The sequence below is a fragment of the Babylonia areolata genome, chromosome 1 (genome assembly GCF_041734735.1).
Source record: "Babylonia areolata isolate BAREFJ2019XMU chromosome 1, ASM4173473v1, whole genome shotgun sequence".
NCBI classification, from domain to species: Eukaryota; Metazoa; Mollusca; class Gastropoda; order Neogastropoda; family Buccinidae; genus Babylonia; species Babylonia areolata.
Window position 1 is genome coordinate 73,105,665 of NC_134876.1, and position 15,145 is coordinate 73,120,809.

The window sequence follows — 15,145 nt, forward strand, 5'->3', positions numbered from 1 at the left end:
TTAATACAAGCCTGTACAAAAATACATAACTTTTTTATTTGCATAAATTTTCCAGTGCACATGCAGCTTTTAATGATATGACGTAAAAAAAAACAAAAACAATACAAATGTCTTCAGTAGCACTATCATACATCAACCATGACACAGATTTTGGCACTTTGGCTTCATTGATAGCAGATCAACATGTCAAACGAATATCACATCTCATTATCTTTCTCTTTGCTTCTTAATAAAGCATTTCCAAACTAAATAATAAGATTGGCAGGTTCAAAGAAATCAATGAACTTATATGGATCATGAGATTCCAGTGAAGTTTGCCTGAATGTACCAAGCTTTTTCAGTAATTGCTTCCTCAATACCTTGCCTTGTCCACAGAAATGCAACACAGAATTAACTGAATGTACCAAGCTTTTTCAATAATTGCTTCCTCAATACCTTGCCTTGTCCACAGAAATGCAACACAGAATTAAGAAATAACAAAATGAAAAATATCATGCTGACAACAATAATACATTTATTGTAATAACAAAGAAAGGAGACAAATTACACTGGACATTAATTTGCTCCCAAATCTGTAAGTCTTCAAACTTTCAGAAGGGTAAGATACAAAACATAAAACATACCGTTAATTACACGTACTTAACGCCATCTTGAAGAGTGATTCTGAATATAAAGAAATGCAAATAGTTTCCAAGAGGAATGTCAGAAGACACTGTTAACAAAAAGATCCAAGTAAGAAAACTTAATGCACTTTGTTTATTTCCATGCACTCAACCAGAGCTGCCAAACTTTACAAGTTCATTTATCATTCTGAACATTGTTTATTATGCTGTTGCACTGATTACATCACTCCAACTTAAACAAAATTGATGTAGCCATTCTGGTATGAAACTGAAATATGACGCTTGATTATCTTTACAATTTCGTTTGCCACAGTTTAAGCATGAAAGCCCAGTCTATAAAAAATATTTTACCTACAACATAAACTCTAGGTTCCAGAGATTTTTCATGAACATTTCTTATTTGTCTACGAGTGGACTGGGCAAGAAGGGGCCTCTTTTCACTGTTAGCTGCGCGAAATTTGGCCAAGCAGAGCAAACCGATAGGCCTAGTTTGCATCAGTTTGACATGGTACAGTATATGTATCACCAAACATGGAGTATAATACAAACTCCTATTTGTATCATTTATTTTATATTACAAAATCCACTGAAATACAAGCGCCAATCCGCTACCTTCAAAAAATAGTTCATGATCTGTCATTTTCAAGAGAAAGAAAGAAAATTATGAGATCAATTTTCAACAAATAACAAAACCAAACATGGAAATCCTTGTTGAAACTACTTCTGGCTTCATCCACTATGATGACATTGTATTATCAGTTGATTTTCAACTTTAAAATACTGTTTTGTATGATATTGTATTACCTTTTGTCAAGACAGGTTTTTCTGTGAGAAATTTGGGCAGCTCTCCCCAGGAAGAGAGTGCAGCGCCATTCACTTTTTATCTTTATGTTAATATACTTGCTTTACTATCTAAGTGCTTTTTTCTACAGAATTTTGCCAGGGATAACCCTTTGGTTGCCATGGGTTCTTTTTTTTTTTAACATGCACTAATTGCATGCTGCACATGTGACATCTGATTATAGTCCCATCCAAAATACTAGCACACAGACTGCCACTCAAGGTCTAGTGGAGGAGGGGGGAATAAAAGTTCTAGTCGAAATAAGGGACTTGAACCTGCTTGTTAGTCAGGCACATTACCACAAGGCCACCTCTCCATACAAAACATTACACATTTCTGCACATTGAACGCAGTACTTGGGTCCTTCAGAGCACATAAATTTGATTATCTTCATTATCAGTGTGCTACAATTGGTTTTCAGTCCACAGCTATGGCAGTCTACTGTGGGAAGAAAAATACATAAATCTGATGCAGATTTTAGGCATGTATACATACAACACACACACACACACACACACACACACACACACGAACCATCATTATCATTATACAATTGTAACTTTAACCAAATGCACAAATACCAACACTAGATATTTTATGTCAGTCAAAAAGGGAATGAAATATAGTACACATTTTTTTTTATGTCAATGGGAAAAAAAAAAAAACAACAACAAGAAAATGAATCAAAATACAAATAGTTAAGTACAAAGACTATGATAAACCAATTCAGAAACAAATGGTCCCAATTCAACATGTAACCAACATTAACTACAAGCATTTACATGTATCTGTTGCATGCAGCTCAGGTTATGTACCATAAGTTCAAAAAATAAAAATGTGTGCCACTGTTTGACCTGGCAACCAAATATTTAATCTGGTCATGAACTTTAACTTGCCATTTTCAAGTGGAATGGCATTTCTTAAACAAATTCACCAAAACCATGACAATATAAACAAGCAGTGTAACCAGACTATTCGATGTTCAAAGTGGACAGGCACTTCTTCAACAAATACACCAAGACAATAATACAAAGAAGCAGTGTAACCAGAAAAAAGCAAAACAAAGTTCTTGTGATAAGACTAACAGATGACGTTTTCCCCATTTCCTTTAATTTTTGCACATCAATGCAGACAACAGAAAGTCAACACATGAGGTAAAATCACTCTCTAGTCTTAGCTTGCAAAAGCTACTAGGTATTTCATACACTGAGCACATCATAACCACTGAGGTTCAACAGAAGATCATCCAAGCCATTGGACCCCACAATGACCTCCTAACCGTCGTCTTAAGGAGGAAGCTCAAATGGTATAGACCTGTCACAAGATCCGATGGGCTCGCAAAGACCATTCTGCATGGCATCGTACCTGGCAGTAGGAAGAGAGGTAGGCAAAAGAAAATGTGGCAGGACAGCATCAAAGAATGAAAAGACGTGAATTTCTCAGAGAGCTGAGATAGACAGGAACCGATAGAGAGAACTGGACTGGAAATATCTGCATTGCCCCAATGACCCTCCACTGGGTTTGGGATAGGTAAAGGTGAAGGAGTTTTACAATGCTATCACATGAACAATTAACAAACAAAAAAAGTTTTGAAATAGAGATTCTGCACCAATTTCCTTCAAACCATCTGAGATCTATTTGTACATCTTTCATCTATTATTGTTTTGTATCAAGTGTTGCAATGCTGAGCAGGTGTTCTGTAGATGAAGGTAAACATGAACAGGTAAAAATGAAAAATAAACTTACAATGTTTGTTTCTTTGGTTGCTTTTTATATGATAATCAAAAAATATCAAGTTTAACCATCATCAAACCATAAGCCTTTTTTTAGTTCATGTGGAATAAGTAAAAAACACTGTCTATCCACCTAAAAGTGATCCCCACCTTCACTGACGTCACATGCAAAGATCATGATACATAATGTTACTCATGTCTGTTTCTATTTCGACTGCCCCAGTCTCTCTAGTTTGACCGCAGGTCACATGCAAAGGTCATGATATATGTTACTTGTGTCTGTTTCTAGTTTGACTGCCCCAGTCTCTCTAGTTTGACAGCAGGTCACATGCAAAGGTCATGATACATAATATTACTTTTGTCTGTTTCTAATTTGACTGCCCCAGTCTCTCTAGTTTGACAGCAGGTCACATGCAAAGGTCATGATATATGTTACTAATGTCTGTTTCTAATTTGACTGCCCCAGTCTCTCTAGTTTGACAGCAGGTCACATGCAAAGGTCATGATACATGTTACTAATGTCTGTTTCTAGTTTGACTGCCCCAGTCTCTCTAGTTTGACCGCAGGTCACACGCAAAGGTCATGATACATAATGTTACTTTTGTCTGTTTCTAATTTGACTGCCCCAGTCTCTCTAGTTTGACAGCAGGTCACATACAAAGGTCATGATACATGTTACTTGTGTCTGTTTCTAGTTTGACTGCCCCAGTCTCTCTAGTTTGACTGCAGGTCACAAGCAAAGGTCATGATACATGTTACTTGTGTCTGTTTCTAGTTGGACTGCTCCAGTCTCTCCAGTGTGACGGCCCCAGTCTCATTGAGATCCACCTTTTTTTTTTCTTTCTTTTTTTGTACATTGCATTTACCTTCTTACTGGACCAAAGTCAGTTTTGAATAAGTCAGTCTATTTTCAATTATTTAAATGATCAGTATTGACTTGTCCGTACCACATTAAGGGTGGTTCAGAACCTTGTACAGAAATCACTGGCACATGTTATGCCTGCTGTGATCTTGCATGATTTGGTCCTGATGGTTCTTACAGCTGAGCATTAATACAAATAATCCCTGCTGGAGTCTGAACTAGTGGGTCACGGTTAAGTATGTGTAGTTAAAATCAAGATTTTTCCTGTTCTCAATTTTATAACTTCCAGAACCAAAATCATGGTTAAAACCATAATCTTTTTTTTTATTTATAATTTTGTATCCATTCTACAGCTAACATCTAAATAAATTTGTATTTTGAAAAATAAAAAAGGAAAACCGCATCCTTTGTTCATACAGGCAAATCCATTCTCCCCACTGTGCATTTAAAGAATAAAGTACAAACATAATTAACCAAATCTCTTGTTACAGCATTGCAAATTTGAATAAAGGTAAAGGCAAGGTCTCAATGACTGATCATTCTTTTTTTCAAATATTTGAAATTATATATGCCATCTCCAAGATGCTCAGAAATCAGTCCAGTGTCTTGTGAGATATAGCTTCACACACACACACACACACACACACACACATACACGCACACACACTATGGCTCACAATAACATTTTTCTGATTGTCAGAAATAGAAGAAAGTGGTACATAAATGACTTTAAACCATATCCATAATCTCATCAGAAAACTGATCCAATGGATAGTTATATTCAGAATATCACCTCTTCTTTTCCTTTACTTTTTTCCAAAAGTTCTATGATGACCATGAAAAATTATTACCATTAAAAAATAAATTCTAAACTTCTGAGATATGTCAACATACATGCAAAACAGATGTATACCAATGCAAATAATACAGGTATTACATACATAAACACCACTATAACGTGGTGGTCAAGTTTGTTTTGTTTTTTTATTCATTCGCTTTTTTTACACAAATTTTTATTTGACTGCTAAGTTCTTTACAAAAATAAAACAGTTAACATGTTTTCCGTTTTGGTTCACATCAGTTTTACTCACTGTAATAGAATCTGTCACTGAAACTTAGGACTGAACTGAAGCCAAGCAGTAATCAGCATTTTTCTGTTTGTAAATGACATTCAAAGTAGGATGCCTTCCTAAGCTTTTGCAGAATTACCTCCAATCAGTAGCACAAGCCCTTGGTATATTTGTGATAAAAGGTGGCCATATCAGTGCACAGAATAACAACAAACGGTGTTCTACAAATTGCGCAATAAATGTGCCATCAGGCAAACAGTAACTCTCACAATAAGAGTGTAGTTCACAATTGAAGACTATTCACAATGGCTTTCCTTTTTCTTTCTTTCTTTCTTTCTTTTGTTTATTTCTTTTTTTTTACTGTGTGTACTTCCATATCTCCCCAGTAGTGATTTTATTTACTGAGAGGGACAAGGATAATTATGGTGTTGACAAAATTCTTTCATGTGGTCTCATTTGTATTATCATCTTGAGACTAGAAACCATTCTGCAGCTCAAGGTCTAACAACAAAAAAGGAGAAAAATCCCTGAGCTCTCTTAGAAAAGTGTTCTGCTATTTGCTACAACTTCTCTAAAATTGTGAAAACCAAAACGGAGAACTTGGTTGCACAGCACTGAGAACAATGCACACCATGACTGAATTCCTCATTACTGGACAGATGCTGAGTCAAGGCACTCCATCTCAGCTTCTGTTACTACCTGGCAAACTTTCATTTTGACCTGGGCTTGTAAGTAAAATGGCAAGCGCTTCACGCTCTGTCCCATGCTGAAAAAGAAGGCTTCTGTGGGATCATCTGTTGGACATCGACACTGGCAGTGAGCTGACTTGGGAGACTCCAGTTTCTTCTCTTTCAAAAGCTCTTCCATTTCCTGCTTTTTACAATGAAGATATTCGAACATCTCTTCAGAATCCACAGCCTCAAAGTGTCTTTTCAAGCCAGCAGAGTTTTGTGATGCATTCATCAGTGTCACAGGCAGCAAGATTGGGGGTTCTGGTAATGTGTTGGAACTGACAGACTGTGTGTCATCATTGTCCTTCATAACATCACTCTCACAGTCATCGGCAGGGGGACTGGCCTTTGCTGGCAGGTCTTGGTCTTCCTCTTCTGTTCCCAGATCTGGATTATTAATACGGGATCTGAAAATAAATGTGCTGAGTCAGTGGCTGGTTTGTTTCATGTTGACATACATGTAACAACTCCATTCAGAAATAAAACTTGAAAAGAATATGGGAGATGTTTGGGGTGGTGGATCATAAAGGGTAAGTGATAACAAAATCAATAATAAATACTGACCCTAATGTCTCCATTTTCTGACAAGTAATTAGGGGAAGAAGTGTTGAATCTGTCCTAGGGGGTGGATTTCTCTGTTTTACCAATACAGATTTTTGACACTACTTCCTGTTCTGTTTTCATAAAATAAGATCATCAGGGCTTGGATTTCTTCATCAGTTCTGCATCTTTTAATGTTTGAGCAAGAGTAAGTATACCCCTATGATATCTAAAACAAAACAAAAATAGATACACAGAGAGATAGTGATAGAGAGAAAACAAAAGCAGGTAAATGTGTGTGTGTGTGTGTGTGTGTGTGTGAACCTGCATTTTGGAGGAACAAAATGGCTGATATGAGCATTGATGAGAGATTTTTAACTTTTGCTGGCTGTCGCTTTTGACTACACACGGAAGCTCATGTGGGTCGTCCACGACCCATACCTTTTAGAGACAAAGGCTGTGTGGGTTGTGCACGACCCATACTTTGTAAAGAGACAGAAACCTGTATATTCCTCCAAAGCTTATAACAAAATATAGAAAAGGAAAACATATCGTAACAACTGATTACACACACATGCGCTCGCACACGCACACACACTCACACAAACATATACACTCAGAAGAAACACATGCTCACGCATTCACACACATGTGCATACACACACACACACACTCACACATACGCACACACAACTGATCACACACACAAACGCATAACACCACATGCACATACATACCAACCCTACTTATGCACACAGAAATAGATAGATAGATAGAGAGAGAGACTGAGACAGAGAGACAGACAGACAGACAGACAGCAAGACTGAGAGAGAGAGAGAGAGATGACTCATAGCATCCTATACACGCACAATCAAAGATATTCAGTCACACAGGTACATGCTGTTAGAGAAAGGGATGGAAGGGGGTTATAGCTAAGACAGGCGAAAGGGACGGGGCGGGGTGGGGGGTGTAGTGGGAGAGTAGTAGGGTAGTGAGGCTATTGAAAGTAAAACTTCTTTATTTTCCTTCACTAATTGCAAATTAAACCTTCTGAAATCACTATTAAAAAGGTATGGGTCGTGCATGACTCACACAAGCTTTCGAGGTTAACCACGTTTTTTTCTCTTTAAAAAGCATGGTTAAAACGCCACCTTTAATTACTCATTAACTAATTAATGAATTTTTTTCATTTTTTTGTCAAAAGTTGGCGTTTTAGGTGTAGGAAGCATTTCTGAAATTTTGTAGAAAAATATTAAGCATTGGCTGAGATATTTGCGTTTTTGTACCCTTCTGGGTCGTGTACGACCCACAATAGCCAGCGAAGGTTAAACTCACACCCCTACTCCTAACCAAGCCACACCACCACAAGCTCAAATCAGTTTTTAAGGTTAAAGTTAAACCAAGACTGCTTTCTGGTGCTTCTTCCACTTCGTGGAAAATGAAGACATCAGGGCTTGGATATATATGGATAAAAATACACTTCTTTTTTTTTTTAATCACATTATGATGCAAACACTTTTCTTATCCACTAAATACAATACATACTCCCTTGAGTAAATAAAAGGAATCAGAAATTCCATTTCCATCTGGTATCGCCAAGGCTTTTTGACTTTGGATGGAAAGACAGTTCTTGCTTCCCTCTGTTGTCGCAGGGCCCTGGTGAATCCATCTCGTAGTGTTCGCCACTTTGCCTTGCACACCTCCACTGGAAGGACAAGATATAAACACCATTCAGAGCATGATAGGACCAGATGTAAACACCATTCAGAGTATGATAGGACCATTCAGAGTATGATAGGACCAGATATAAACACCATTCAGAGCATGATAGGACCAGATATAAACACCATTCAGAGTATGATAGGACCAGACTGAACACCATTTAGAGCACATCTCCACCGTTAACAATTTAGATCAGCTCCTGACTATGTAGTAAAACGGATGTGCAACAAGGAACAAGACCAATATATGTCTGTGTCATATGGCAGAAGATATGGCCACGACTTCTTTTTTTGTTAAACTATATGCAGTTCAACAATAATTATCTAATGACATGGATTAAAACCTATCATTAGTACCATTACTATGACTTGATCTTTAAACTTAGAAGAACCATCAGCAGTTTTTATTTTCACTGTTTAACATTATTATTTGATTGGTTGTGTTCATCACAAGGGACAACAAATGAACAATTGCCAAATAACTCTTGTTTAAAAAATTACAACTGAGCTTTTACATATTATTATTTTCACCAACAGAAAAATGCAGATATGTTCTGTTTTAAAGGGTGCATGACAGCCAAATGGTTGAGGTCTGAGGGTTCTGCCTTTGATCCCTGCAGTGCTTGGTGGGGTTTTGGTGGAGATTTCTCAGGAACAGATATGCAGACCTGCTGGTGCCTGTATCCCCTTTGTATCTCCATGCAGATCAAATATGTATTTTCAGTAGGTTATGAAAAGGGGAAAAAAATCTACTCAGCATTCACCAGTGTTAAGTTCATGAATCATCGGAAAGCTGAGGTCACTCATAATTAATTCATTAATTATTTTCATTGTCCTGATAAAACATCTTTTCATTTGCTGTATAAAAACTATATTTTAAAAAAATGTTATGCTAAAATAGAACTTTACCTACGGTAATATATCAATATATACATATATCAATATATACATTTATATATGTATAAATATAACTGACTCAAATTTTACCACAACAATTTCTGATTATCATTTCTCAACATAAAAATGAGAATATGTTGGGCGCCTGTGTCTTGGGTCTGCAGCCAAAAGCCCAGAAACACGAGTTGCTTCCCGTCTATCCACCCACCTCCGTCTCGTCTTCGTATCAGATAATTAAAGGCAAGATTAACTTTCGCTCCGTTGATCCGATTCTTTGCGGATATCTAGGAAGTGTATGAAAGTAAGGCAACAAATGCAATCATCTAACATATATGCATCACAACTTTCGGCATTCCGATACTCCGTGATGAGGCGAGGAACGGAGATGCTCGAAGAAAAGGCCCCTGGTAGAAAAGTACAACAAACCTTCAGTTTTCAAATCCTCAGCGATTTGCTGCCAAAGAGCATTCCTGAGTTCCACGTCCTTATATTTATTATGAGTTGGATCATACAGTGAGCGGTGAGCTGCTACGGCAGCTATCAAATGCTGTTCGTCCATTTCTTTTCAAGTTTCCCAACTTTCTTGCCCCCATGCAAAGAATGCCAGGCGTGTTCGTCCCCCAAGTCTTCAGCAAGTGTCTCCTTTGATTGGGCGAAAGCAGCCCAGCAAGCATGCGCGACACTGTCGCGGCTCTTGCTGTGCTGCGCCGTGCTGTGCTGTGCCGCAAGAGTGACTGCTGTAGCAGACGCATTTGGGCACTGCTACCGTGTTGTCAAAACGTACAGCTGTGTTGCATAGACTTGGTACTGTGTGGCCGATGTTCCGCTCCAAAAACGAGGACCGAACGTGTTGCTTTCGTCTTTGCAACACTCGCGAACTGTTTCGTTTTGTTTTAAATGAAATAAAGGCGGATGACAATGTCGGGTGGTTAAAGGAATTCATAGACCATCCACACACAGTGACCGTTGGTCTTTTGTCCCGTGGTCTGTGAAGCTGAGTTGATGGTTTGTTTGAGAATGGGTTTGTTTGTTGTTTTTTTCCAGAGCAGCATATACTGTGCAGGCCGTGCTTTTTGTGCCTGATTCCGGCCTCAGTTGTCAAATGTGTACGCGTGTAGATTTTTGTTTTGTTTTGTTTACCCGTACGTTAAAGATATCACAACGCATGTCAGCGTTCGGTGTTTATAATTATTCAAACACGAGCACTGACGTCAGCACAATACAGCCAGTGGCATGCAACCACCTGAACTGAAAACGGAATACAGCTGCCTCAGTGCACAGAAGGGGAGAGTGGGGTGGGGTGGCCGGGGGGGGGGGGGGTATCAGTTGTGGAATGAAAATGATGAGTAGGCCTTAATATCTACTCAAAAAAGAACTGAGATCGTGCGAGCCAGGCTATGTAGCTGCAGTAGCCAAAAGTTGCGGGATTCGGCTCGAATATGCAGACAGTTCAGTCTTTCACTGAAACTGATGTGTCAGTATGAATAATGATTACCAAACAATTGTTATTGGACGGAGAATGAGCTAGAGAAATTAATGATAATAAACGACGTGAGAAGTGTCGTCAGTTGAGTGAGTGTGGAGCTGCTGGCACTCTGAGAACTGCTTTGGGCATCCAAGCAAGTGCCCATGCGGCACCTGACTGGCAGCCCCGCGGCACATAAGCTTACATGTGGATCCGCTGAATCCGATTCACTACGGCTGTACATGGACATTATGCCAGCGTGGGCGCACATTAAAATTGGCGAACTAAAACTGAGAGTTCAAAAAATGGACTGGTGAATGTGCAGGTTTTTAGATTTTTAGAATTAACTGAGCGCTCAAAATAATGTTTTCATGATGATTCAGTGATGTTAAGGCCACGCCGGGGACGATATTATAATCGTTAGACAGGCTGTGCTTGTTTTGGGAACACTGGGACATAATTGTTGATTCCTTGTTGCAGTGTGGCACCACACATGACTGAAAGGACATCTCTTGAAGATGTTGATGAAGACACCGGCTGTAGACTGGATTCGACTATACACCTTCTTCAAAACTGAGGCCTGGCGAGATCAGTGTTACAACTGAATGCTAGGTTAGCAGCTTTTCGCCGTAGTCACTGATTTTCATATGAGACGATAAACCGAGGTCCCGTGTGCAGCATGCACTTAGCGCACGTAAAAGAACCCACGGCAACAAAAGGGTTGTTCCTGGCAAAATTCTGTAGAAAAATCCACTTCGATAGGAATTAATAAACTTGAAACTGCACTGACGCCGCACTGAAAAAAAATGGGTGGCGCTGCAGTGCAGTGTAGCGATGCGCTCTCCCTGTGGAAACTGCCGGAGCAGCCCGAATTTCTCACGGCAGAGACCGTGAAAACTGTTGTGGTAAAAAGAAATACAAAATAAAATACAAATGAATGAAATCAGTGGCGTCTAAAAGTCTTCATTCTCTTGTAGGCCTACTATCATGTGGAACTGAGTAGGAGCGGTCACTGAGTACTACGAGTAACTTGAATGTTAGGGTGCCAGTGTAACAACATCAGAATTATACTGTCAATGGTTTGTCAAATCTGGAATCGTAGGTATAAAATGTGTTACGGTTTGTTTAGTTGCAGTTAAGTAGTTTAGTTGAGTTCTGCCGTCAGTGCTGTCACTGCATGACTGAACAGCCTGGTGGGTCATTTTGCCACAGTAGTCAGTGATGTCTTCAGTTGCACTGGTCCAGTCGACCGGCCACACATTCCTAGAGTTGTTTACACAAATATAGCTTCTTTTAGTTTTTCCTATACATTTCCAGCATTCTTTTTTGTTTTCACAGTGAACTGAGATCTCGTTTGATTCACGAAAAGCTACCTCTTTTTTTCCGGCTTTTGCCAAACAACCCAACCAGTCACCGTCACGTTTATCGCAGTTCAGTTTGCAACAGCTGAGTATCTTGATTTATTTTCAGTTGGATTACATACACCGTGGCATTCGGTGTCATCAAGCTGTGTTACACTGTAAAAAGAAAAAGAAAACGAAAACCGGCTGCAAAACTCTTCCAATATATTGAATGTAGTAAAGATGGGATAACACAGCCTCGACTGATCAGTTTTGTGTTTGTTGTGGTTTTTTGTTTGTTTGTTTGTTTGTTGTTGTTGTTGTTTTTAATAGTGAAATACCAAATCCACTGAAGAATGCATTATCAGCCAAACGTGCCGCAGAACAGAACTCAAAATTTTAAGAGGCCTTGACAACTCCGTCAGTTGAACTGCCGTCAAGTCGTTTCCGCGGAGTCCGCCAAATTGGCCAGTCCGACGCACAATCGGAGGCCGGCGCTTGTGCGTTTGGAAATCTAAATTGTAAAGCCCGAAATTTAGTAGCTTTCGGTTCACCTTTTCTTTATTAGTATTAGATACCTTCTAACATGCACACATTGATGTAAATATATAGGCATAAAAATTATGTTGCCAGGGACATCCCTTTCTCGCATGTAACTACAGTTAGTTATAGAAAAAAAATGAATACTGAGTATTCAGTTCTTGAATTCCTCATCGTCAGTTGACTACTCAGTAAAAAGTGAACAATAATATTTGTATTGATGCTGAAACACAGTACACATAAAAACAAACAAACAAACAAAAACAAAACAAAACAAAAAAAAAGTGAACAATAATATTTGTATTGATGCTGAAACACGGTACACATAAAAACAAACAAACAAACAAAAAAAAGCAACACTGAAAAGTGAACAATAATATTTGTATTGATGCTGAAACACGGTACACATACAAACAACAACAACAAACACGACCCTTACACACACACACACACACACACAGAGGCTGTCATTGTGACACACACACACACACACACACTGACACACACATACACAGACATAAAAAATCCTGGCCAAAAAAACACGACCCTTCTACCCTCACACACACACACACACACTGACACACACACGGCACATCGCTGTCACACACACACACACACACACACACACACACACACCGTGGCACACACACAAACGGCGCACACACACACACACACACACACACACACATAGCGCGCACGCGCAACATAACACACACACGCACGCGCGCGCACACACACACACACACACACACACACACACACACAGATGCGTGCGCACATGTCACACACACAAGGAAACTCAGTCGAGATACTGCGAGAGAAACCGGTGGCACCAGTTGCTGCTGCGCTTTCCATCAGCAGGCACACAAAAAGGTCTTGAGACTCAAAGGATATGGAAGAAAAAGAAGAAGAAGGAGGAGGAGCGTACACAGGTATACCATCGGTACAAAAATAACCCAGGATCGAACGACCTCAAAAAGGCAGGTCCAAGTCCACTCGTATTTCTCACTGTCAGTGACGGGAAATGTACAACTGAAACGCATATAACATTCATTCAAGAGTGGACAATAAAATGCGTTTTGACTTAGAACATGCCACGTTGAAAAGATCGACAGATGAGTCGTGCCAGGAACCTTGCTCAGTATAATGTTTTGCCGGGAATGATTGGAAATTAATTTAAACGAAGCAGATGGAAGGGGAACTAAGAAGAGTAGGCAACGGCCACTAATGCCGAGGGAAAGGCACATTTCGTTAGCTTTGCGCTAACACGGAGTTTGCAGAAGGTAAATAAGAAGAGGTTTTAGACAAGTTAAGTAACATGCAGTATTTGATTTAAGTTTCATATCTGTTGCAGAACTCAGTGAAGTCCCGGTCTACTAGACCATGTCCTCGTGGACTCAGTTTCAGTTAAGAAGGCCTTCGACATGGTATCAGTGGCACGAAGCCTTAATTGTGGGCAACCATGAAACTGTAGAACATCAAAACCGCGGCAACCCATCAAAGGTGATACAAGTCTGCATTTAAGAATGGTTCAAAATGACTGTTGGAGTTGGACACTGACGGCTGTTTACCGTGCCATCTGTGTGCACTCTCTTCCAACATCTTCCGTGCCCGGAGAGGATCATGACTGACCGTGACGCACCTGACAGTTGAACTGACACCATGAAGGAACATCGGTCAGCATCAGTTTGTGGCACTGAGGACAATCACCAACCTGCTCAGTTTTGCCGACGGGTGACACTGCATGGCGGAATGGCCGCTCTGAGCTGGGGAACTTAGACTGATGAGCTCCGGTGAATCTTAGTGGTGGAACGCCTTTACAAAACATCTGCAGCTTATCAGTGGCATGGAGATCAACTTGATGACACAAAGAAGACCAAACTGATGACCAACAACTCCGACGGCACCAGCACGATATCAGAGTCAACGGTGAAAAACTGGAAACCGTCGACCAAAGCTTCAAGTATCTCGGAGCAATCGTTTCGGACGATGGATCTAAGCCAGAAATACTCTCCAGGATAGCTCAGACAACAACAGCGCTGACAAAACCGAGACTCATCTAGAATGACAGCAACAACTAGAGAATGACCAAGATACAGCTACCGGTATAGGCCTTAGAGAGATTACTGATGCTTCCGGAACTCGGCGTGAACAGATCCTTGGCATCCGAGTCTCATCAGTACAGGGACCACATCACTGTATACGATGAAGTGCATTGGAAGGTCAAGAAAGCTGTTGGGCAACATGATGATCCAGTCTACTGACCACCGCAGAGAAAAGAAAATTGAAGCGGTATGGTCACGTCTCCAGTCGCGTTCATCACCGGCAGGTCTGGCCAAGACGTCATGTTCCTGCAGGAAGCAAGGAAATGCAGATAGATGAAGAGATGGGGAGACATCTCAGAGTGGACAGGTCTAACCCTGAGTGAGGCAGCCAGAAGGACAGACAACCGCGACGGGTGGTAGAGGCTGGTTACCAGATTTGGTGTCCCAACGGTCAATGACTGAGACTAAGGAGTCAGTATATAGATCTCCCTGTCTTTCCTTCATTCATCCCCATTTTAATTTTATTCGAAGATCAAAACTTTTTTTCTGTTTTGTGTTCGACATCGCCAGTTAAATGCACACACACACACACACACACACACACACACACACACACACACACACACACACACATTCACACTCGCACTCACATGCGTGCATGTCTTCACAAACATTAATTGGCAAACAAGAAGGGATATTACTCTGAACTGCAACCGGAAGTATCGGCAGACGAGAGG

General features: G+C 40.0%; 1 protein-coding gene across 1 annotated transcript; it reads right to left on the reverse strand.

Annotated features, from left to right (window-relative positions):
* Window positions 1-18: 18 nt before the first annotated feature.
* Window positions 19-9,724, reverse strand: LOC143287223 (uncharacterized). The gene is made up of 3 exons (XM_076595171.1): window positions 9,445-9,724; window positions 7,946-8,105; window positions 19-6,267 (listed from the first exon to the last, which is right to left on the reverse strand). Exons 1-3 carry the CDS (start codon window positions 9,575-9,577, stop codon window positions 5,778-5,780), a joined length of 783 nt encoding a protein of 260 aa, XP_076451286.1. The 5' UTR covers window positions 9,578-9,724; the 3' UTR covers window positions 19-5,777.
* Window positions 9,725-15,145: the final 5,421 nt, after the last annotated feature.

Coding starts and splice junctions, on each gene's coding strand:
- LOC143287223 (XM_076595171.1), bottom strand. CDS start 9,577: ATGGACGAACAGCATTTGATAGCTGCCGTAGCAGCTCACCGCTCACTG. Junction 8,106..9,444: donor TGAGGATTTGAAAACTGAAG/GTTTGTTGTACT, acceptor TTGTCCTTCCAG/TGGAGGTGTGCAAGGCAAAG. Junction 6,268..7,945: donor CCTTTTATTTACTCAAGGGA/GTATGTATTGTA, acceptor ATTTATTTTCAG/ATCCCGTATTAATAATCCAG.